The sequence below is a fragment of the Camarhynchus parvulus genome, chromosome 20 (assembly GCF_901933205.1).
Source record: "Camarhynchus parvulus chromosome 20, STF_HiC, whole genome shotgun sequence".
In the NCBI taxonomy this organism is placed as follows: Eukaryota; Metazoa; Chordata; class Aves; order Passeriformes; family Thraupidae; genus Camarhynchus; species Camarhynchus parvulus.
The window spans coordinates 5865362-5891228 of record NC_044590.1 but is presented as its reverse complement, the minus strand read 5'-3'; the positions used below and the strand labels follow the sequence as shown (position 1 = coordinate 5891228).

The following is a 25867-nucleotide window of genomic DNA, read 5'->3' as shown; positions in this document are numbered from 1 at the left end:
CAGGGATCTTCAATCTGCTTCTGCCAGTGTCTTTTATAGAATAAAAATTATTTGAGAAAGGTTTAAAGTAGACAAGAGATTTATAGGAGTACAGAATGCAAGAAGGCACAGTCAAGACTTACCAGATCCTTGCAAAATCATGGAATTCTACTAAATGGCTCAAAACTGAGCTTGGTACTGGCTTGCCCTTTTTCCAAGGACAAGTCTGAGATTTCACTGGAAACCTTAGGGAAACACTGCCTTGTTTCTGTTTTGTTCAGTCTAGAATCTTCAATAACTGGGATGTTTGAATCAGCTTTTGTGAACATCTGGATCACCCAAATTATCCACGTCTTTTTCAGACAAAGGAAGATAATAATAATGAAGAGACTCAGAGCTGGGTCCCTGGAAAGCAGGCTGGAGTTGCAGCTTTCTGCCGCAATAAAAAAAATAATTAAAACCTTTAAATGGCATCTTTTGTTCCAGTCAGAATCCCTTGCACATGTACCAGTGGAAGTCATCGCCTTCCAAATTCACACAGGAGCTGATGGAAATTTTGTTATGGCCCAATGATGCAGAAAGAAACTGGCAGTGAGATTTAACAAGGTCACTTGAAGGCACAGAAACCACTGTAAAATATGCTCATTCCACACATGGCCAGCGAGGTGAGGGATAAACGTTTCACTCACAGGAAATAGTGATTTACGATTAATTTCCAAAAGAAGGAAATCCTTTTTTAATCAAAATAATTTATAGGGTTAATCTAAAGGCAGGGTTTGCTCGCCAGCATGGAGAGTCAGGCAAGGTGAAGATGGATGGGGTTTGTCCATGGGATTTGAATCAGCTCTGCACAGGGGGGCCTGTAGTCAAGGATACCTGTATTATTTATGGCCAAGGTTTTCAGAAGGGAATAGTTGATCTTGCATCCCTTGGGTTTGGCTGCTCAGTGTGTGACCTGTGCAGACCACCAGCCTCGCTGAAAAATGGCCTTCAGAAATCCTATTCCCCACTATTTCATGTGTTTGGTGCTCATGGCTGGATGGAGGTGGACAGAAACCCAGGATTCCCTCACTGAATGCTGCTGGGTCACAACTGAGCAGGGCTGGACATGACAAGGGGTACAAGAACCTGCAGACTTCAGATCCCACAGAGAAAAGGTGTTTAACAAATTCTAGGAGATTTTTAGTCTTGTTTTTGGGAATGTGTGGCTGCAGTAAGAGACAGAGTGATGCTGTTTTAACCCTGGTGAAGAGTGATTGCCCTGTGCTCCCCTCTTGCTGGAGGTGCCCAGAGCTGCACAGGACCCGGCTCTCAGGATGAATCCCATGCCTCAGCTCCAAGTTAATTTGATCTCACATCTGCTGCTTATTAAAGTAATGCTGCATGGTTCCCTGGAATGAGCACTATAGATTTTTATAGCATATCACAGGTGCTCAGGTGCTGCAGTGAGGGTCAGGACTCCGAAAGCAAAGCAGGAAACTGTACAGGAATCCATAAAGTGGGAAAATAGGGTGTGATTTGTCACTGGAAAGGCTGACAATTGTTGAGGAAGAGATAAGAAAAACAAGATAAGTCGAGTTTGGTACTACAGTGATGTTATTTATAATCTCACTATAGACCTATTTTCTCTTGTGACTTTAATCCTCCCCATTTGCAGTGAGCAATCTATTATATTGGAAGATATTTGAGATGCTTTGGGAGTAGGGAAAGTATTATACATAAAATATGTAGCTAATATTATTAGAACAGACTCTGATTAATTTTGCAGCTGGCAACATTACCCCTGCCTGAAAATTAAATCCATTTGCTATCCGTGTGGAAGTAATTGTGTTAATATCAAAGCTAGCTTGGAAATGAAACAGGGAGAGTTCCACTCCATGTCTCCCATGCAAGGAATCAGGGATGTGAGATGAAGGGCTGGAGTAATCATTCTTACTAACACAAGGAGTTATTCTTTCCTGCACCAAATTTGCAAGACCTCAATAGAGTTTTTTGTGATGTATTTAAGGTACATTCAAACATATAGATAAATCCAAATGACCTTGTCTCAGTCTCACCCCTGATTTGCAATATTGCCCATGGGCAGACACTAATATTTGTATTTGTACTACGTTTGTACAGCACCAAGGACAGCAGAGCCCTGTTCTCCTGGGCAGGTTCATCACCCCAGCAATTATTGACAGCAAAGATACGTGCCCAAGCCAGAAATATCTCAGTCTGATTACACTGGAGTGATTTTGAAAAGCAGTTGGACGAGATTAAAGAGACAGCTTTCGTTAATTAAGAACTGTTTGGGCTTCCGGTGCTATAAAGATCCCAGCTGGCCCCATATGCACCTCTGGCTGCAGCTGGGCTCTCCATCTCCCCCTTTATTTCTCCTGCAAAAGTTTTCCTCCCTGCAGCCTGTTTGCTGGAGTGCAGGCATTCTCTCCTCCTCCTCCTCCTCCTCCTCCTAAGCAGGAGGCGGGCAGGACTGACTACATTAAATATACAAACACGCTGTGCTCACTCTCTGCTCCAGAGGCATCATCGGTGGCCCGTCAGCAGCAGAACCTGAGCAAAGGCTGCCCCAAGGGCTGGGGGAAGGCTGAAAGCAGCAGCAGCAAATAAACCAGCACCAAGAGCCCTGCAGGAAAGGGGAGAGGAGCAGAGGAGAGCCCAGCGAGGTTGGGCTCACCCAGGAGCTCTCTGCAGCCCTGGCACATCGCTGTGAGTAAACGAGAGCAGCGTCCCAGCAAAGAGCATCCTTCGAGGAGCAGGAGCTGGAGATCACTCACAAGAGAGAAGAAAAAAAACAGCAACAAAAAAAAACCCACAACAAATCAAAGCACCAGCTGCTATCCCTTCCCAGAGAGAGAGAGAGCGAAAGGAGTTCAGGGGAATGAACCTGGAGGACCCAGAGACTCAGAGCGGAAAAGTTGCCCTGACGGGAGGCTCTGCACACTGAAGCTCTGCTCCACCATGGGATTTCTCATGCCTAAGAGAAACCTCCTCCTGCTGCTGTGTGCCAGCATTTTCCCCGGTAAGTTTGAGAAGCTCTTCCCCCCTTGCTCTGCTCTTTAGCTCTTTGCTCCCTCATCCCTCTCAAAGACACACTGCAGGGACCAGCCCCTGTCAACAGGGAATTTCCCCGACTCTTCTGCCCCACCATTTCTGGTCCCCTGACCACCAGCCTCTGCTGGGCAGTGCTTTGCCTTTATTCTCTGCTCCTTTTGTCTGATGTGATGGAGAAAGGGTTAAAGCCACGGTGGGAAGGGGACAGGAGGGAGAATCCAGACGGGGGCTCAGCATCCTGCTTCTTGCCTGGGTGAAGTGTGTTAATGTGTCTCGGGGCTACAGCTCCGGCTGGGGAGAGCACAGCCAGCGCTCAGCTAATGCTTCCCTTTGTATAATCCAGGGCAGCTGCAGAATAAGTAGAAGCCATATTCCAGGAGGGACGTGGGGACAGCCCCCGGCTCCCTCTCCCCTCTGTCTGGTACAGCCGGCACAGGAGCGCAGCTCCTCCAGCAGCCCCTGGATGAAACGTGGCTTTAATTTTTAACAACCACCAGGCACCTCTGACAGCTCCTGGAGCCTACGTGCAGGGTCAGGGCTGCTCCTTGCAGCCTCCAACTTTTAAAGTTATGCTTGAGCAAAACTGGGATCTTGTCATTCAACTTGTGCTCTCCACCATCATTTTCCTTCTCCCATGGTTTTTGTGAAATATCCACAGGGCAGGTTAAAGAGCTGAATGTCAGTCTGTCTTTTTTAATAATAGATGTAATGACAGTTTTTTATAGGGAAATCTGTGTAAATCTGATCTAAAATCCCTATTTCCCAGCAGGAGGCTGCTTTTTCCTTTTTTGGCTTGCCCTCCTAGCATCCCTCTTCCCTGCTTGCAGAATCCAGTGCTAGAAATTTGCCACGAAGTGGCCACAAAAATTAGACCAGATTCAGGGAAGAATGGCTCATGAAGTGTTTTCTAGATGGTATTACTGGTGCTCCCACTTTCTTCAGACCAACCCTGCCCTGTAATAGTGGGTGAATAGAGTGAGGAATACCTAACAGCGTCAGGGGAGACAAACCACATCACCCTCCCGTGTCCCCAAGCTGTGGTTTGCTGGAGTTTCCCTCTGGAGAGGGCTCCAGCTATGCCAGCCTGTGGACCTGCAGGTGTTTCCATTCCTTCCCCACAGCCTTTGGCCACGTGGAGACCCGGGCCCATGCAGAGGAGAGGCTCCTGAAGAAACTCTTCTCTGGCTATAACAAGTGGTCCCGTCCCGTGGCCAACATCTCGGACGTGGTCCTGGTGCGCTTCGGCCTCTCCATCGCGCAGCTCATCGATGTTGTAAGTGCAGCCTCTTTGTGCAACAAAGGCCAAAATTAGCCAGCCTGGGCCCAGGGAGAGGCTCCTGGTGGGTGTGGGTTTTACTGGCTGACCCAGGGTTGGGTTGGGAAGGCTCTGCCCTCAGCAGAGAACAGCAATCATGCAGACAGAGCTGGTGGAATATGGGGGGACTCATGTGAGTAGCTGGGCATCAAAGTGGATCCTTTACTCTTCATTTACTACAGGCAAAATCCCAAATTCCCTATCAAAACCCATGGGACTGATCACAGCAGGACAGTGGAGCTGCTGGCATAAATGCCAGAGAATTCTGGCAAAATAATAAATCAAATACCTCATTTGGAATTTGAGCCATGACCATTAACACTAATTTACACAAGCTAATAGGGACAGTGCTTTGCACGCCTTGGGAAGAGAGATTGCCTGAAGAGGTTTCTGCAAATGAAAGTTTTGAGGGTTTTTAGCTAATCTGGCAGATATTAACAAGAAAATTCTGTGTTTGCTCAGATAGAAGTCACACATGCAAACTGTATATGCCCTGTACAAAACAGAGTCTGCACACAGACTGATGTGCGCTGAAATAATATTTATGGGATTATCTGGCACAGTGTGTTGGGGTCAAGTGCTGGACAAAGGAGGTCCCTGCAGGGCTGCAGATGCCAGACACACAGGCTTTAGAGCTTGTGCAGATCTTGCTCCTGCATTTTTCTCCTTCCTGTCCCTATTTGCATGTGGCATTTCCCAGGACAGTGTCTGTGCAGCTGCATACTCTTTGAGCAGGTATTGGGCTGGCTTTCATGGAATGGTTGGGATTGGAAGGGACCTTTAAAGGCCATCTTGTCCATACCCCTATTTTTCAGAAGAGAGGACTCCCTGTCATTTTTTACTGTAGTCATGTGGTAGAATGAAAGGGGTGATAATGCCCCAGCCCTGGAAATGTTCAAGGCCAGGCTGGATGAGGCTTTGATCAGCCTGGTCTAGTGGAAGGTGTTAAGAGAGGGTTGGAACTGGATGAGCTTTGAAGACTCTTCCAATACAAACCATTCTGTGATTCCTGTGACAATGGAAAGAATAATGCAACCTAAAGACATTACTGGTGTGGGGCAATCCTAACAGATGACTCTCCACACACTTTTATATTTTGAAATCAGATTTTTGAGATGAAAAGGAAACAGCTGAGATGGTTCAGGGCATGGGGAATAAAAGACACCAGTTGCTGGAGAAGGCATCCACTTGCAGCTTTGCAGCACAGCAATGGTCTCCCATTCCCCTCATCACCCTTACGTCAGCTGAGGCATCCAGGGCTGTTTGCAGTTGCTAATGTTGAAGTTGCATGGTCCTCATCTGAATAATTGATAAGACTAAAGAGAAGACATTAGTGACTGTGGGGGCATGAGAGAGATTTCCATTATGCAGCTGCTGAATCGTGGAAGAGGGGGGATCGATACACCTGCTCCACAGAGCTTTCCCAGTTTACTTAAGAAAAATTAATCTTCTTAAAACCATGTCAGTGGTTAGGAGTGCAGCTTTCAGGCAGAGCTGTGCTGGGACCTGTGGGCATGGCTGGAGGAGAGCTCTCACCAGTCTGTGGCTGGGGACACTCCTGCCACCACTGTGGCTCTTCAGCTCCTCTCCCCCTTCCCAACAGTGACAGTTTTGGTGCAGACCCTGCTGCAGTTGTTAGACACAAGGCTCAGCTCCCAACGACGAGGAGTCTGAAAGGGAAATCAGAGCTGTATTCAAACCCCAGCTCCTCCTGACAAAAGCTGGGGGCAGGGGAACAGAAATCAATGGGGAACTCTGCATTCCTGCATGTCCTTACCTCACCCTGGATTGCTGAGGGTTTTCTGAGACCAGAAATTAGGGGAGAGAAGTGAAATACGTGTCCAGGAGCAGCCACCAAGAGACACACTTGGATTCCTGTGCCTGTGTGTCCACAGGAGCCCACGTGCTGTGCTCACCTTGAGAGAAGGGGCCTGGCAATACAACACTGCATGGCTGTGCAGTCACTGCTGCCCTCTGGGCTGGCTCCCTGAGGAGCATCCAGCTGAGCAGGAGCTTGGCCATTATCACATTGCAAAGCCCTCTCAGATAATCCCCTGAGACTGGCGCTGTGCTTCACTCAGGTCAGGAGGATGGTGTGGTGATGGGCAGCAACTTCCACCAGGGGTGAGTGGTTCCAGGGAGAATTCCAGGAAAAGGCAGCACCTGCTATACTGGGATGGCCCATGAAGGGGCTGTGGTGGAGACCCTCATGTGCTTGAATTGCAAAGTGGTAGGAGAAGCAGGTTCTCAAGGATTGGTCCAGGTCATGGCATTCTCCATCTCCCATCAGCATCCAAAGAAGCAGCTGGATATTTTCTTTCCATTTTGTTTCTCGCTGGAGTGTTTTTGTATTCCTCCTCCCTCCATGTGCTTCTGGTCCCTAGCTCCAGGGCAGAGAATCTCTGCTCAGGTGTCACACCTGGTGCCACAACAGCAATGAGGAGGCTCAGGGAGGAGGAGGCAGAGCTCCCCCCCAAACCTCCTGGGTTTTAATGCTCACAATCAATCCTGAAGTGCCACAAGAGCAAGGTTAATGATGAGCAGTTTGCTGTCAGCTGAGCTCTGCCAACTCAGCTGGGTTTGGTGCCAACCAAGGCAAGAAATAAAAAAGAAGTAAACCCTGAGCTCTGGTGGGACACTTCAGTCAGACCAGCACAAGGCTCTGCCCCACGTAATTCATCTGAGTCACTTAGGGCACAAAAGGCAAGCAGCAAACAGTAATTAACTCTACTGCAGCGCTGCCAGCATTAAAAATGCCTGACATTATTTAAATATGTATATACAGTCCTACTTTTCCATGCTGTTTGTGCATAGAAAGTCTACCCATTGGTGGAAATACACCAGGCTGCCCAAGAATTCCATGTCAGCAGAGCAGCTGGGGTTTGTTCAGAAAACCCAATCCATAGTGTCACAAGCTCATCCAGCTGGTAGAAGGAGAAATGCTGCTGAGCTTCTTGTTTCCAGAACTGTGTCCATGGGTAATGTTTCACAGGAGAACACCCTTGCAGGTGAAGCTGAGCACTGGAATCCAGCAAACGTGTGTGAGTCAGGGTTTATATATCCATCACCCCCCTCCTTCAGTGCTCAGGTCAAAGGCAGGATTTTCCTCTACCTGGTATCATGATCCCAGGCTGAATCCATCAGCACTGAGTAAAATCCCAATAAATTCCAGTCCATCTGCTCACAGGATTGCTTAGGTGCAGGCTCAGCTGTTCAGTGGTATCAGACAGCTGTGCCCTGTCCCATGTCAAATGACAGAAACATCTGCTTTTTATTTCCAAGACAGAACTTACATTTATTGCAGAGGTGATTTGTAATTACGTAAATGAAATACAATCAAGGAAAATTAAGAGGGTTCTTTGGGCCTCTTAATCTGCTCCTGTAACCAATATCTGTTCTTGCATTTCAGGATGAGAAAAATCAAATGATGACCACGAATGTGTGGGTGAAGCAGGTGGGTGCCCCCAGATATGTGTTTTTCCATGTTTCTTTTCAGTTTTTCTGCTGAACTCTCCCAGCTTTGTAACCACCTCATTTTTGGCAGGAGTGGCACGACTACAAGCTGCGCTGGGACCCCCAGGAATATGAAAATGTCACCTCCATCCGCATCCCCTCGGAGCTCATCTGGAGGCCAGACATTGTCCTTTACAACAAGTGAGTGTGAGCCCTGTGACCAGAGAGCAAACCCATCCTTGCAAATTTTCTCTGTTCATGAGGTTAAAATGTTTCCTGCAATAATTCCACTTTATTTTGCTCTCTGTGGTCGGAGTTCATGTAGATTCTATAACATGCCTTAAATGACATGACTGACATTCATCACAAGGGCTTTGCTCTCCTGGTGATCCTTTCCTCTGGGCAGCCAGTTTTGTTGGGGGATGCCAGGTATTGTTTTCTCTTCACATGTCAGATGCACAATTAAGCTGGATTTGAGCTTTCAGTCCTCTTCAATTTCATTTCACCCAGGAGCTCTCCCCTAATTAATCACCATCCACTGGAAAAGCCAATTACTGATGATGGGCTTAAATAAGGAAAATATGCTGAAACATGTCAGGCTTGTGCATCGACAAACAGGGGTTTCAGGTCAGCTAAATACCATTCTGGAATGATTTCTAAATAGGTATTTGTTCCTCCTAGCAGTTACTTGGAATCTGTTCTTTGTAAGAACACTTCCTAGGGAGCAGGTTGTTGTTTTCTTTCTTTCCTTTGGAGCCTGTTGATACTCTTAGAAATGCTGCCCAAGTGCCAAGGCTGTTTTCTCCCTGGAGCCCCCACCACAGCTCTCCAGTCTCCCAGGATGTCAGATATCCCAGTCCCCCAGCCCAGCACAGGCCCCAGAGAAAACACTTGCTGCAGGCATCAAAGAAAAGCATCTTTGCATGTGGCTGACACTCAGAGAAAACCCTCACAGCAGCAGCCAGGCTTGGTTTTAATAAACAGTTGCCTGGTTCTAGCTTGATATGATTTTGCTTCTGTTTAAAAACCAAAATAAATGGCTGAAGCTGGAATCTGCCCAGGGGACTGTGAGCTTTGGAGGCCACAGGGGCTGTTATCTTTGCCATTAGCTCATTCTGGATCCTCAGTGGTGTGGAGTGATTGCAAACCTCTCAGAAATCACTGCATCCTCACTGAGCACCTTTCAGAGATTAGCCCGATGGAAATGATTCATTCAGAGGCACTTGGACCTTCCTGCCCTCCAGGGACACACTCTGAACATAGATATTGCATCAAAAGTGCCTCACTTGGCAGCCAAGAAAGGTGTTCACAGCTTCCACTGGAAAGAAAAAATAATGTCCTTGTCATTCTCATTGTTTAATTAATGACAGTGGCAAGGATTATTATTTTTTGGAGCTTCTGGTGGTCGTTGTGGTGGACCATGGTGCCAAAGGAAATGTCGTGGCACAAATCCTCTTGCCACCTTTGTGCATCAAACCATCCTTTTGCTGGAGCTACTGGCACAGCAGAACCTGATATGTCACCTCTGCTTCCTCTCCCTTGGCTCAACAGGGTTGATGAGGATGGAAATAAGGAACCACAGAATGACAGAATGGTTTGGGATGAAAAAGATCTTAAACATTATCTCATCCCAGTGGCAGGGACACTTTCCACTAGACCAGGATGCTCAAAGCCTCATGCAGCCTTGCCTTGAACACTTCCAGGGATGAGGAACACTCCAGGAGATCTTGGTATCCTTTAGTTCTCTGGACATTTTGGGGTTTCATGCTGAAGACAACCCCAGATGTCCAGGACACCCAGACCTTGGGCTGGGCAGCCTTTGGCTCCTGCCCCTCACACGCTGTCCCCTCTGCCCTGTTGTTGTAGTTCACTGCTGCTGTCACTGGAGTCTCTACAGTGACTCCAAGTCTGATCTCCTGGCCACAGCAGCTACTCCAGAATGTCCTTCTCAACCTCTTCTGGGCAGTGAGAGTCTTTCAGTCCTGCCCACCTTACTGCAGTAACAAATCTGCCTGTCCTGGGACCTGCTGACACAGGGAGATCTCGTGCCCCAGCTCCCCAAATCCAGGCTGCTTCCCTCCTTTGATCCACACTCAGCATTAATAATCATGCATTTGTCTGTTGGTTGTCCTGAGTCTATCATGCATTTTTAATTGGTTGCTTCATCCATGAACTAAGCATGGATGTGAGCTAGGCGCAGACATGAGTGGGTTTCCATGAATTCCATGTGTCTTCACTGCTGTATTTCCCTTTGTTCTTATGCAGAATGTTTTCTGCCCTGAGATGTACTTCTCTTTTCCACCCAACTTCCTACCAAACCCATCTGGAGCTGCAGTCAATATCTTCATCAGGTTTCAGATATTTTAGGGATTGCAGGGCAAGTGCAAGGCAAAACCTCCAGAGTGAGGGGACGCCAAGCTGAGGCTCTTTTGCACAACATTTCACCAACTGCATTCCCAGCCAGGGCTTCTCCTGCTGGGCATCTCAGCTGGAAATGACAGTGATTAGCCATGGTGATGCTAACAGGGAGTCCATCTCATATTTAACACATAAATATGTATAGTTTAGAGGGAGTATAACATGGCTGCACATGATTCTGGGTCTCTGAGAGGGAGAGAATGTGGAAAGAAACCTTGGTGGAAGAGAGCAACAGGCCAAACTGACCTTTCGCTGTCTTCAGGCTGTTTAGTGTGAGCTGATTATTGCTTATAATATTATTGAAATATGGTATTTCTGTTTGGGATGGACTCCTTTAGGAAAGATTATACAAATACCCCTCCTGTTTTCATCTTGAGCTATATGTTACAGAAATGGTAAAATTTCAATTGATTTCAGATTTACATCTTTAAGGAAACCTACCCTTTGTTGTGAGGTTACTCTCATATCTTGGCTCATTATTGTAAAAAAACATTCCATTTACCCACTCTAGAGACCCAAATTAAATCAGTAAATTCGGCTGGTTTGGCCTAGAGACTAAATGTAGTTGTCAACATTCATAAGGAATCTGAAAAGAAATTAATATCCTACAGGGAAATTAATATGCTGTTGAATTTTCAGGCATGATGAGATAAGTTCCAAGACTCTGCAAATAGTTTCTACTGGATGTGACATAACATATGTACAACAGAGGAATATGAGCTCCTCATAGAGAAGTGACAAAGCCTCGTCTTTGCCAAAAAACCAGGTTGCTCCTTATCTGAGGTTGTAAAGGCTCTTCAGGCACCACCAAGTCATTCCTAAATGAATTATCTAATCCTCTGCATTGATTTGTTTTTCCATTCATGAATGGCTTTGAAGCACATTTTAGGTTTTTTTTGTGTATTTGAAGTACAAAACATTAATTGTATTTTTTTTCTCTAATGAGGGAATAAGCTCTTGGGGGTTGCATTTTTTGTTTGTGGTGGGGTTTTTTTGAGGTGTTTTTTTGCTTCTCTACCACTGTGTTGAGTCCATTGTCCAACATAGGACCTCCAGAGGATAAAGCCCTGAAAGCACAGGTTTGCATCCAGGTGCTCCAGGTGCTAAAGGCTGCCCAGGGCAACCCAAGCCCGTGTCCTTGAGCCTAATGCTGGTTTTCAGCTGGATAGTCATGGTATTATCAGAGCATTTGTCTTCTCCAGCCTGGTGGTTGTAAAACCTGGGAAGAAGCTACTGGGAATATTGAGAATTCAGAAGTTTCTCTTTTCTTGGTATTTTCTAGGATTAACTGTTCCAGAAAGTAATCCCTGCCTTAGACTCCACAGTTACCCAAAAAAAAAAAAAAAAAGAAAAGAAATAAAGAAGACAAGATCAGATGTGAAGGAAAATCAAATACAAATTTCTGTAATTAGGGGTAGGAAATATCTTGAGGAATTCATCCAGAGATAAAATGGACACAAAGGGATTACTGGATGGAGTAAGAAGATCATCTGTCAGGCAGCTTTTGAAAATCATGGAAAAGCAAAGAGGTTTTTCGAAAAGTACTGTAGCAGCTTGTTCTCATGAGCTATACTGTGATGTTTGCAACCAGTTAGATTTATGGAGTAACACTGGTTTTATGACTCATCCCAAAGCTCTTTGGAGGAGAAATACCAAAAGATGCCCCAGTGTAACCTTTAAAATTGGAAACATACTTGACATTTTTCTTTATGTGCATTGGCACAGATCTCATCATTCTGCACCAGCTATATTTATAATTGGCCAAAAAAGAAAGGAAATCACTAATTCACCCTTCAGTTCTCCTGATTCTTCTGGCAGGTTCAGAGGTTGTTTTTCTGGAGAGGGACATCTTCAGATGCTTTGAGGTTCGCTGCCAAGCTCTACCCCGCAATGCAGGAGCTGATGGAAGGAAATATTCAGGAGGGATCCCTCTCTTGGGCTGCTGCTCTGTTCACACCCAAGGGCTGCTCCTGCCATTCTAGGGACAGAACTGGAGCTCTGCCTTCAAAGTGCTGGCCAGGATCCTTGGCAAAGATGAGCAAAATGCCCCAATCCAGCAGAGTCAGAGCCTCCTGAGACACCTGTGCTCATTCCACTGGTGTGGCACAGCCTTTGCTGAGAATGGTGCTTGTTTTGCTGAGCAACAGCCAAAACATCATTAGTTGGTTCGTAAACACTAAACCAAGCAAAAGCTGGGAGGTGACTGAAGGCAGTCCCATCAGAGCACAAACATCTCCCCTGGGCACCCAGGAGGTTTTGTGCCCAAGTTGCCACGATCCTGGAGCTGTTTAAAACCCAGCTAGGTAAGGTCCTGATCCTCTTGTAGCTGACCTGCTTTGAGCAGGGAGTTTTGGGCAGGAAACAGTTCCAGAGGTGCCTTCCAAGCAGTGAATCTGAGTTATTTGGTAGCACAAATCAGTATACATTTTCCAGTAAATATTTTCTGGTTTCCCTTTGAAGAGAATTTTAATCTGAACATCCCAGAAGCATCTCTGTAATGTGTACCAAAAGGGTGCAGGCTCCTCATACCACAATTTTTCTTTATTACTGCTCTTTGATGAAAAGTGCTTTAAGTGAGGACACTCTACTGTATCCATATGTGTGTAGAGATAATTTTCAGGCTTTTAAAGGTCTGTTTGGATTTAAATTGCGTCATCAGAAATTAAAATAAATGTGTGCCTCATTCAGATGCACTCTGAAAACACTTAATTTTGTGAGATGGTGTATCTCCCAACTGCAGGAAAATAGAAAGTGTCAAAAGAAAATAGAAATTCTCTGTCAGCAGATCTTTTTAGTTGAATATGGCTGGTAGATGTCAGTAAAGCAATGCCATCCTTAAACCCCTATAAACTTAAGAGATTTAATAGAGCAGCCTTTCTTCTCAAAATGAGAAATCAAAGGCTGCAGCACACAGCAGCTTTTTTTTGGGAAAAAAATAAGTAATTGTCTTCTCTCTTGGTGTGCGCTGCTGTGTTTGACACAAAAATATAAGAGCTCCAGTTCTTTATTACTGACATGTTTCTAAGGCTGTCAGGTCAGAGTAACCACGAGAGCCTGACTATCTGAATTCTGCAGTTCTTGTGATGTTTACCTTGCACTCACGCCTTCTTCCAACTGGATTTTCACGACAACTGTCACAACAGAGTGATCTCCACTGAGTGAGATGAGAACGTGCCACTGCTCCAGAGGAATGTCTGCACATTTTCTCTGTCCCACTTCATCAGGTCTCCCACCTTCCTGTCTAAGGCAATATTCACGTGGTGCACTCAGGGCTGTAGGAACAGCAATGGGTTTTCCCACAGCAAAGCTGTCCAAAAGAACACAGGGTTTCCCCACTCTCCCAACTGCAGGATGTGTTTGCAGTTGGTTGTCTCACCTCCATCCCTTGGAGAGTGGGGAAAGACTTTGGAAGGCACTCAACAGCCAGGCGACCTTGTTTGCTCCCTCTCTCATGTGGAGAGGAGCAGAATCAAAGTCTCACACAGGAGGGGAGAGAGAGAATCTCTCCAGGCTGCCCTGCATGGGCAGGGTGCCAGCAGGCACAGCTTCCCATCCACTAAACATATGCTTGAAGGTCCACATATGCTTGTGGGTGGAAATCCTGGGGAAGGAGGCAGAAATGTATGGATTCATGAAGGGTGAGACAAGTGGGAATACTGTCTTTTCATGATGTGGCTGGCTGGGATATATTCTGTGTACACAGCATGGATGATTTACCCTGCTTACAAATTCCTCTGCACTGAACTGCAATGAGAAATCCAAACACACTCAGTAAAGTCAGGAGTTCCTTCATAGTCCTGGTAGGCTGGTGAGGCAGGAGCATCCCAGGGTGTTTTGTGGCTCCTCAGAGTCAATAACTGACTAAATCCAAGGGGATGTTCTGCAGCTGGTTTCACTCCTGCCATGGCACTGCAGGCAAAATCCAGCCTGGAAGGCAGTGCCGGTGTTATTTGTAAAAATGTGAGCCAAAGAGGACCCAGGATGAAGCTGCATTTGTTAGGCAAGCAATAAAAAAAAAAAAAAAGTTCCTCATTAAAGAGCAGATAATTTAGAGAAACAAGTGACATACAAGGTCTGCAGCATCACAATGGTTCCATCCTCACTTGCAGAAGAGGAGTGTGGTGATCACACAGAAACTGCAAAATTGCCAGGGAAGGCATTTATTTCTGGGAATGAAACACAGTTACATGAATTATTATCATTCCTGGATGCCATTTTAACAAGAGTTTCGCATGGTTTTTTCCAAGAGTTTTCAAAAGAAAAATGCACACCTGTGTTGTTTATCCAGCCACTTACACACTGCTCTACCTAAGAAGGGGAACACTCCTAGTGGATGCTCGTAATCCCTTTTCTTTAATAAGATCCAATTAAAAATATTGCTCCATTAATGAGCTATTTAATCATGCCTCAGAGATATCATTAAATGCAGAATTGGATTCCATATTCCTATTGAGATTTAAAAACAAAACCACCAAGAACAGCAAGCACCGGACTGCCACTTGCTGTGCATGTTTCATGTCTCAATCTGGCTTTACTGTGCTCCTGACAAAACCCAGGAGAAAAAAAAGGTGGTTTTCATCCAAATCACATGTTCTGGAGTGTAAATTAGATTTAAGAAAGAAGAGGTAAGACAGGAACTGGATGGATTGTACAATGGCCCAGGTTTGTCTGCTCCAGAGTAGATCACCATGCTGATTTTGTCTTAATCCCCTTGTGAGAGTTTTGTGTGTAGTTTCCAATTCTTTTTTATTTCAAAGCGTTTTAAATCTTTAGAAAAAATCCAGTTTAGAATTCAAAAGGCACTATGTCCTTTTGTGTTCTTTTGGTTTTCCCAAAATCTGCCCCAGAGAACACAAAGAACAAAGAAGAGTTTAGTAAAACCTGGTTCTCCACCACACAAGGATTCTGAGTTTATTTTTCCATTAATTCAAACAACCTAGAAAATTGTCTCAAAGACATCTGGGCTGTAATCCTGAGGACTGGGGACATTTCTATCTCTGCCCAGAAACTGTGTTAGCCAAGGCAGCTCAGCAAGTGCCAGATCTTGCCATTATTTCCCAATACTACACCAGTCTCATTTTTAGCATGTTTCATGGAGCAATTGGAAATGTGTGATGTGACTTGTGAGGCCCTGGCACAGCCTGCCCAGAGAAGCTGTGGCTGTCTCATCCCTGGAATTGTTCCTGGCCAGATTGGGTGGGGACTGGTGCAACCTGGTCTAGTGGAAGGGGAAAAAAAAGAAACTTCCATGGCAGGGAGTCGAAATCAGATTGTCTTTAAGGTCCTTTCCAACCCAAACCATTCCATGATCCTATGAAACTATAAAAAGTCCTTTTTAAAAAAATTTTGCTTGTAAATGAATGGTGTCCTAAAGAAATTAATCCAGAAAGTTCCTGTGCCTTCTGCAGCTTGAGGAGCCCTGCTGGATCACCCGTGTGCTGATGATCTTGCTGCTGGCAGGGAGGAGGAGATGTGTGTCCCCTGTCACAGTGTGGCTGCTGTCAGGGCACATCTGGGCACTGAAGCAGCAGAGCAGGGCCCAGGGATTTTGGCAACTGCAGGCTGGGCTGGCTCCAGCCAGAAGCACTGGGGAGGAGCAGAGAGCTTTTTATCTGTATCAGCCTGAATAATTAATCTCAAGTTTTTAGCAGAAGCTCTTTTCCCCTGCACAGCCTGTCCTTTGTCTGGCAGTGCTGCTGTTTGTAGCTCAGGTTCTTCCTCCAAAAGTCTGGAAAACACCATTTATTCATACAAATCCAATACAAACTCCTGAGCTGTTATCTGTTTATCTGATAACCCCCAGTTGAGGGTTCCTGTGAGAAGACACCACAAAAGCCAATTCTCTCCCTGACTTGGAAATCAAAAGATTAATGTTCTTTATTCCTACTAATAGGATGTTCTTGCTGTTTTTCACGTAAAAGACTGGGTGATTACCCAACACTCTCATTTTTAGCAGCTGTCACAAATAATTCTGCCCAGCCCACAGCTACACTATCTGATAGTACCTTCTTCCACCTCTAAAACAAACTCAACCCATTCCAGAGCACATCTGGGACACCTTTGGGGAAAACCTGTGTACAGTCACATCAAGGAACTGACTCATGCCAGGGAAAGGCTGACATGTGCATGAATTCCAGGGCTTGTGTAAGCCAAGAGCTCAAAATCCACTGGACAGAGTAGATGGATCCAGTGTTTGGACATGATGTGCCTCTTGTACCTCTCAGGTCATTTGGAAGCCAGGGACTAAATATCCTATTTCCTTACCAGAGATGACATGTCCTAGAGAAGTCTGAGGCTTTTTTTGTCTTCCATCTGTCCCCAGTGCTGATGGTGACTTTGCAGTCACCCACCTGACCAAGGCTCACCTCTTCTATGACGGGAGAATTAAATGGATGCCCCCTGCTATCTATAAAAGCTCCTGCAGCATCGATGTCACCTTCTTCCCCTTTGACCAGCAAAACTGCACGATGAAGTTTGGCTCCTGGACCTACGACAAAGCCAAGATAGACTTGGTGAGCATGCACAGCCATGTGGACCAGCTGGACTACTGGGAGAGTGGGGAGTGGGTCATCATCAACGCTGTGGGCAATTACAACAGCAAGAAATACGAGTGCTGCACAGAGATCTACCCTGATATAACTTACTCCTTCATTATCCGGAGGCTGCCCCTGTTCTACACCATCAACCTGATCATCCCCTGCTTGCTGATCTCCTGCCTGACCGTCCTGGTCTTTTACCTGCCCTCTGAGTGTGGAGAGAAGATCACCCTGTGCATCTCCGTGCTGCTGTCCCTCACGGTGTTCCTGCTGCTCATCACGGAGATCATCCCCTCCACCTCCTTGGTCATCCCTCTGATTGGGGAGTACCTGCTCTTCACCATGATATTCGTCACCTTGTCCATCATCATCACTGTCTTCGTGCTCAATGTGCACCACCGCTCCCCCCGCACCCACACCATGCCAGACTGGGTGAGGAGGGTCTTCCTTGACGTGGTCCCACGGATCCTTTTCATGAAACGTCCCTCCACAGTGAAGGACAATTGCAAGAAGCTCATTGAGTCCATGCACAAAATCACCAACGCGCCGAGGCTTTGGTCCGAGATGGACGTGGAACCCAACTTCACTACCTCATCCTCCCCCAGCCCCCAGAGCAACGAGCCGTCCCCCACCTCCTCCTTCTGTGCCCACCTCGAGGAGCCAGCCAAGCCTCAGCCCATGTGCAAGTCCCCCTCTGGGCAGTACTCTGTGCTGCACCCAGAGCCCATACAGGTGACCTGCTCCTCTCCACAGCCCTCCTGCCACCACCTGAGCGACAGCCAGGCCAGCTCTGTCTTGAAAGGCAGGTCACTGAGTGTGCAGCAGATGTACAGCCCCAGCAAGGCAGAGGAGGGGACAATCCGCTGCAGGTCCCGGAGCATCCAGTACTGCTACCTGCAGGAGGACTCCTCCCAGACCAACGGCCACTCCAGTGGCTCTCCAGCATCCCAGCGCTGCCACCTCAACGGGGAGCAGCCCCAGCACAAGCCCCCTCAGTGCAAGTGTAGGTGCAAAAAGGGCGAGGTGGCCGGCGCAGCAGCCCAGGGGAGCAAGAGCCACGGCTCCAAGGAGCAGCACCTGGTGCTGATGTCCCCAGCCCTGAAGCTGGCAGTGGAAGGGGTTCATTACATCGCAGACCACCTGCGGGCGGAGGACGCGGATTTCTCGGTGAGTGTCCCAACGGAGCCTGCTCTCCTTCAGAGGGTCAGAAATGAGCTGCTAAGGGAGCCACAGCAAGCCTGGGGCTGTGCAGAGTGTGTATGTGTTGAGGCAGGCTCAGCTGTACCTCTAGTTTGGGTTTTGGCCACTGGAGATGTCCTTGGGGTCTTGGAATGATGGCCAAGGGGGCAGCACAACCAGGTCATGCTCAGGGCTGCTCTAGAACAATGGATTCTCCAGCAGAAAATAGGAATAAAGTTGTTGTTAGGCAGCAAAGACGCAGTTAGGTTTGTGAGAGACCCAAAGAGCAGCCATCTCACAGGAACAGACTTATTCCTTATTTAAGCCTCTGACAAATGGGGAATTCACACTCTCTGCTTTTTATTAATCACAGACTGTGGCTGTGGAGCCCAGGAAAGCAAATTGCCTAAGCAGGCTGTGGGAAGCTGTAGTAGAGTGGGGATTCTGCAGGCTCTGTTCAGCTCTGCTCATGTATCATGATGTGATTATTTATTAGTGGACTTCCACTGGAGCAGTTGGCTCTGTGCAGGGACATGGGGGAACAAATTTCCTGCTTATTCTGTGGGGGTAAATATGGCTACAAATAAAGGGAGTAGAGGCTGAAAGGATTAATTTTCATGGAGACACTGATGCACATAACAAATGCCACATCCTTTCAAAGCTCTTGTAGCTCTTTCCTGAAGGAGTATGGATATTGTGTGCTAGTAATTATGGCTATAATGAAAGGAAGCACAAGATAATCTGAAGTTAGTCATCTTATTAAAGAAAAGTCTTATCTACCTTTTCCTGGGCAGATCCATATGCAAAAGGTGCTTTTTAGCTTTCTCTACCATTTAAATTTCTTAAGATTTAGAATCAGTGAAAGTCATAGTGTATTTATACAAGACTTCCTGAGCATGGAGAGTGTCTTTTATTTGCATTTTTCACAGCACTGAGCAGCAGCAAGAAAAGCCTAAATACTACTGTCTATTTCTATACTCTTTGGTATCATAGTTAAGGGCCTCTGTTCTTCAATGGATTTTTCTCCACAGCATCCCTTTGAGGAAGGAACTGTTAATTCCCTATATTGGGGAGTTACAGCCAAAACACAAACTTTCTGTTCAAGGTCACAGAACAAATTTGTGGCAGAGATGGGCTGTGAATCCTCATCTTCATTAGTTGCCAGTCCAAAACTCCTTGCCAGGGTAAAGCACTTCAGAAGCACATTAGGAGTGCAGGAATTAAAGTCTGCTCTCTCCCTCTGGCAATAATCACAAGTAAACCCTTGGATGTCAGTTGAGTTTAGCTCAATTTTTTCCCCATGGTGCAAATGAAAAAATATTACACCAATAATACTTCCTATTTCTAATTATTCTCCCTGCTGAGCTGGTTGGTGTTAACAAGAATGGACTCAATTAATATTTTGGGTTCCTTCCTCTTAATTTTTTCTTAATGAAGCAGTCTTCAAAAGCCACAAATTTTCTTCTGATACCTTCTACTGCTTGAAATTAAGTGATCATCCTGAGGAGAAAGCTATTTACAGTGCTAAACATCAAAAGCAGAAGAAAAGGAGCAGCTTTGAGCCTTTGGTCTCTGACCCAAGCTCCTGCCAGCCCAGGCTGTGAGGAAATGCGCCAGGAAAATATCCAGCAATGAGCTGGGGGCAGCTTTGTGGGCTCCCCTGGGGACTGGGGGTGACCTTTCTCCACTGTTCCACAGCAGCTGTGGCTGGCACAGAAGGCAGAGCTTGAGTTTTCAGATAGAGGGGATAATGCTGACTCCATTCTGGGGCTGCACTATTTCCTCTCTCTGGACCCAAGTAACATAAAGTAGGAAAGCACAATTTTTTTCTCCCAGTGGAAATGAAAAAGAAGAAGGAAAATGATCTTCTGGGACTGAAATACACTGTGAGGAGCAGAACTGATCTAATAAAATGAGAATTTATTGGGGAAAAAAAATCTGTACTCAGAAATTTGCTTTCATCTTAAAATCAAATTGTGGCATTTCTTCATGGAAGTCTTCAATAAATCTATCAGCAGGCACCTCTGATGCAGCTGCTGAGACACATCTTGCTGTCTTGTGGGCAATATTTCCAGAGACATTCACCTTCTCAGAAGGAGAACAGAGCTTCTTTTAAGTTCCTGTCTCTTTTTTTATTTTTTTCTCTAAAGCTCCATTGCCACAGGAGCAGTGCTTCTAAATTAAAAGTAAATAGCTCATTTAATTAAGTGCTCCAGCGAAGAGAAAATGGGAGATGCAAGAGGCAGTTGTTTATTACAGAAAGATATCTGCAAACAATGCAGGCACAATGGGGCACTGGGGAAAACACATGGTGGAATTGTCCCAGCAGAAGATGGAAATGCCATTAGAAATTAATTACAGACTGAAAGGCAAAACAAGTTCCATGTCACACATCAGCCAAAATAACCAGACAGCACCAGCACCATCTGGGAACTCGTTCTGTCCATGGCTGTGTGCGTCTCCAGAATGCTCTGATATGAAGATATTTAAAAATAAAATGGGAAGGAATAAAGCTGAGGGGGAGGAAACAGGATAATCTCACTGGGTTATTTTTAACAAAGTACAATAAAACCGCCTGGGACTGCTCTAATCTGTGTTGCAGACTCTGGGTCCTGGGGATCAGATGTCACCAAGGCCCCTCAATCCTCCACTCAAATCCTGAGGCTCAGACCCACAAGGAGCTGCACCAGGGCAGAGCTGCAGATTCCCACTTTTTGGGACTTTAGAGTGGAGTCAGCTGGATCTTCCCCTGATCATTTCCCAAAAATAATTTTGAGTGAACTTCTTAAAAACTAATCAGAATAGAGGTCAGGAGTTGTGGTGGCAGGTGTTGGCAGCTGCATGGATGTCAGAGGGATGTCTGCAGATCAGACTCCACATGGGCTGCTGGACCACGAGGAAATGCTACAATGGTGGCAGAACACAAAATTAAAAATCCAAATCATTTTCTCTCCCTCATCCTCTTTTTATTATTATTATTATTATCTCCCCATAATTTCCAATTTCACCCTCTGTGCTCTCAGTCTGAAGCTGGATATTGATTTTACAAACATCTGATGCAGTCCCAGCCATCATTATCAAAATGGGCTCAGTATTTCTGCCATTACATTAGGAGGCAAATTCTTGTCCAAGTTGTTCTTCCCCCACTTTCCTCTTCTTTGCTCAGAGAGAAACTCATCAAGTTTCTTTTCTTTCTGTGATCTAGCACTTATTTTTACTAGCATAAATATTCAGAGAAAGTTATTACACCAGAATGAGGCATTATTTACTCAATCCAGCTTTCCAGCTGAACATCAGATGGGAAATTTCAGATTTGCTTTACACATTGGTTACATCATAAGACATTAATCCCATAAAAACAATCATCCAGGGCTTGCTTAGATGCCTTTCTCACGGGGAATTTTAAGCATCAGAGGCTCCAACTCTCAGCAAGTGATGAATAGGTCACAAAATAAGCGCAGCAAAAGGGAGTTATCCCCTGAGCTCTTATCACAGAATTGTAGAATCACAGAATTGTTTGGATTGGAAGGGATCTTAAAGCTCATCTCATTCCACCTGCCATGAGCAGAGCCCCATCCAACCTGCCCTTGAACTTTGCTTCTCTGGGCAGCTGTGCCAGAGCCTCAGCAACCCCACTGTAAAGGATTTCTTCATAATTTCTGATCTAAAATACTACATTTCAGTTTAAAGTCATTCCCCCTTGTCCTGTCACTACATGATCTTATAAATTTGAATAAATTATAGTTCACCACCCAAGGAAATTATAGAATCTTGGCATGAGAGAATTCCTTTTGGTTTCAAGGGTCAGTATTTTTTTACTTACTCTAATTACAGATGGTTTTGCAGAGGGCTGTGCAATCAAAAGATACCATAATTTTTCCCAAGGAGGTGACAAAATGCAGGATAAACCTGGTTGTTTTCTCTGCCTATTCAGTAATAAAGGCTGGCTTAACTCAATGCTGCTTTTAAAAGGAATAAATCTATCCATTGAATGAAAACATTGAACCCATTCTTAAGCTTTTGACAATGTTCAGGTATTCCTGAAATTGAAAATGCTTTGTTCAGGGAAAATATTATATGGTCTCCAGTGCATTCTTCATTTCCCAGCTCACAAAGCTGCTCACTGAGCCAGGGAGCTCAGCAACACCACTGTACCTGTGGAAACATCCTCTGCTGCAAATGGCACTGCACTGATAGCTGGATTACTTCCTTTACCAAAAGGCATTTTCAGCTTTGCTGTCCCCTTCTCCTTTCACCACTCACAGCCCCTGGGGAGGTTTGAGTGGGCTCCTGCTGAGATGTTTTCCCCAAAGAACAAGGCAGTGTGCTGAATTTCTGCCCTCAGGTCTATTAATCACCAAGTGGGAAATTGTAGGAAATCGTAATGGGTACAGTCATACAAAACAGAACTTTACCATCTGATCAGGCCTCTTCCTGGGAAAGAAATTACTAACAGCAATGTAATAAAAGAGTTTTTCATATATATATATATATATGGTTTCTTAATGAAGCAGTCATTTACCATTTCTGCCTCATGGTACTAGAACTCCCCAGAGAGGAATTGCTGGAAAATCCTCCCACAGCAAGGCAAAAATGGGAAAAGAGGAGGGTGAGGGTACTTGTATTGGCTGGTTCATTTTCACTGCTTATTCACCCAAAGCTGTAAATCCCTTCACAGAAAAGGTTTGGCTTTGTTAATCTGTAAGCAAATCTTTTTATGAGCATGGGGAAACGAGTCATTTCTTACCCCCCACCACCCCAGCCTGAATCACAGCCTCATTTACACACCCAGCTACAGCTGCTGCTGATGGAAAATGGGAGAGTGAGTGTGCAGATGGCCTTAGTTATACACAGGGGTGTGTTATCCATGGGATTTGTGGCTTCACATGCACACCCCTGCAGTCTGGGGATCCCTCAGGTGATTGATGAATAAACCTTTGCCATTTTATAGTTCCACTAAGTGTGAGCAAGACCTCCCCCTCCTATCTCTGGAATTAAATTAAAATATCCTGCTTTGGAGTAAAGCTGTAAGAGTTTTCATAAATTTTAATCTCCAGGAAATGTTAATAACTGGCCTCTCCCCTCTGTGTTCCAGGTGAAGGAAGACTGGAAGTACGTTGCCATGGTCATCGACAGGATCTTCCTCTGGATGTTCATCATTGTGTGCTTGCTGGGAACTGTTGGGCTCTTTCTCCCACCCTGGCTGGCAGGAATGATCTAAATATAGCACCAAAGGGAAGAAATTATTGTCCCACTATCCCACTGTATGGATTTTAGTTCACCTGGAAGGAGAGAACAGAGAAATGGAGGCAGCCCTTTGAATAATTCACTGCGTGTCCTCACTTGAGCTGCTCCCGAGCTCTTGGGGAATCCTTGCCGAGGTCACATTGTTTTGCCAAGCCATTTTCATCTCCTCCATCTAATTTAGGGGAAAAGTTTTAATCAAAGTCTGTACATAGCATGGTGGCATTCATTGGCATATACTCAGCAGTGTAAGAACACGAGCTTGTCCCTAAAGCAGCACAGAAAGGGGCTCTGCATCCACAAACCAGCCCCTGGCAATAGCTCCAGTCACCCTCAGCAGCCTCACTGTGCCCTGCCCAGTGATTTTGCCCTGTCAGGCTGAAGTCTTTCAGGACTGTGTCCCTGTATGAGTCATTTTATAAATAAAGTTCCAAATTTGGGATACCTGTGCAGGATGTGGTCTGTGTTCAGCTGGTAAAGGCAGAGAGTCTGGGCACTGGGAGGTTTACCCTGCCCTGAATTCAGGGGAATAGACACCAGGAGAGGCAGGCAGCCAGGCAGGTGTCTGGGGAGCAGCACAGAGGGTCCTGCAGAAGCCAGAGCCAGGTGAGAGCCCAGGTGGGAGCCCAGGTGAGAGCCCAGGTGAGAGCCCAGGTGGGATTTGTGTCACCCCTGTGTGGTGGCCTGGCACATGAAGCTCGTTGCTGCCACATGCCTCAGTGAGCAGCACAGAGCTGCTCAGAATCGTGACAGCAAAGCTGGAACACAAATGATGGTGTTTAGAGACTTCTTTGAAATACAAGTTACTGCACTCAGCCAGAACAGCACAGGTTAAAAATCAATGCAGTGATCAGCCTGTGAGGCCCCATCTAAGAAACTACAAGTGACCTCCGTGTTCAGAGATTCAGCCAAGTGCTTAAAATCTGTTTGGCTCACCAAGAAAGCAGAATAGCCGAGGTTTGGGCCAGTTCCACAAAGAGCTGTGCTGGCACAGCACGGGGTGGGAGGCAGGGAGGAGGATGAGGGAGCCGAGCTGCTGCTTGTTTTCAGAATGAAGAGAGACCCAGCCTTTGGAGATGCTAATTTATCCCTTTTCACAGTCAGTGAGTTTGCTTATGGCAATGAAAGGAAAACAAACAGTCGAACATCTTCAAGGTCTAGTGCATTAATGTACCAGCACAGCTGCGGTGTGTGTGCAGGGCTGTGACACAGCAGGGCTGCCTCTCCTGTCACAGCCCCACGGGGGCACAGGCTGAGCCCTCTCCAGCACCTCTGCACATTTTGACAGAAGGATTATGAAGGTGGAAGATTTCTGCCCCTGGGCACTGCTGGGTTAGGGGCATCATATCACAGCAATGCCCACAGCAGCTGCTCAGAGCGCTCTGCCTCCCCCTCCTCCTCCTCCTCCTCCTCCTCCTCCTGAACACATGGGAATCACTAGCAGCAGGGCAGGTGGGAGGCTTGGCTGGGCATGCACATTTTTAGCAGTAAAAGCAGCAGCTTCCAGCTGGGATGGAGTCAGCAGCAGCTCGAGTCTCTGCTCACATCTCTGCTCGCATCTCCCAGCAAACACAGGAGCCAAAGCCAAGCCAGGGTGTCCGGGCTGCCAGAGCTGCTGCTGGGCCCTGGGGACAGCAGGGAATGGCTTGGAGGCACCAGGAGAACTGATGAAGGCTTAAGGAGTGAATAAGAGCCAAATGTTCAAGGTGACATATTGGGAAGATCAGTAGGGACATGCACAGGCTGTCCTTTGCTCACAGCAAAGGGCTCGTCTCCAGTTTTCACCTTTTCTGCTCAAAGTCACGGCCAGGGCACACTGTGTGCAGGGCAGTGTCTCAAGGGGAGCACGGGACTTCGACTGCAATGGAGCAGGACAAGAAACCCAGGCCCTGGCACGCAGGAGAGGGAGGAGGAAAGAGCTGCATTAACACATCAGAGGTACCAGGTGTGATCAGGAATGCTGAGAGTGTGGTTGTGTCCTTAAGGGGTCAGTGCCACTGTAGGATCACCGGGTTTGGAGGGACAAGATGAGGAGTGACAGCTGAAACCATTTCCAGAGGTGTTACTGGTGTCTGGGGAGAAGCTGGCATAGGGCAGGTCCCTGACATCCTCTGCTTTGTTAATGTCACTGCAGTTTTCATACACTGATAACTACATTTCTTCACACGTTGCATAAGTAGTTTCCCAGGTTAAAGTTCAAATAAATTCTTGTTTTTGCTTCTGACTTGCCTCCTTTTAAAGTCTAAGGGGAGAAATTAGGAAACAACATCTACTGCTCTTTCTCAGGCAGGTTATTCCATCTTAGAGGTTGTTTAGGAGGATGCTATCCCTCCATAGGATTCAGTGATCAGAAACTGGAATAAAACTGGGACATGAACCAGACTATAACTGTAGAATAATGAATAATTGTGCTATTTCAAACCCATGGAACACAAAGAGAGGTTTTAGCATATGAAAGACTCCAGGAAAACGCATGCAGCCAGACTGTTGGCATTTGTAACGCTCCCAGCTCAGAACTGATTCCCAGGACTTGAGTGAACAAGCTGACATCAGAAAAAGAGTGAGGAAGCAAGAGTGGGACACAACAAGAGCCCTAAAATGTCTTGGAAGATATTCAGAGCTAAGTAAATGGTTTTCAGCTTCCAGGCGTGCAAAACTAAGCTCAGAGACCCCAAAGGCATCAAAGACA

At 46.2% G+C, this 25867-nt stretch overlaps 1 protein-coding gene across 1 annotated transcript; it reads left to right on the top strand.

The window, feature by feature from the left end:
• The first annotated feature begins 2504 nt into the window (after window positions 1–2504).
• On the top strand, window positions 2505–23620 carry CHRNA4 (cholinergic receptor nicotinic alpha 4 subunit). Its single transcript, XM_030963112.1, has 6 exons — window positions 2505–3001; window positions 4155–4306; window positions 7758–7802; window positions 7893–8002; window positions 16542–17922; window positions 23030–23620. The coding sequence occupies exons 1-6, from the start codon at window positions 2941–2943 to the stop codon at window positions 23153–23155; spliced, it is 1875 nt and encodes a 624-aa protein (XP_030818972.1). The 5' UTR covers window positions 2505–2940; the 3' UTR covers window positions 23156–23620.
• Window positions 23621–25867: the final 2247 nt, after the last annotated feature.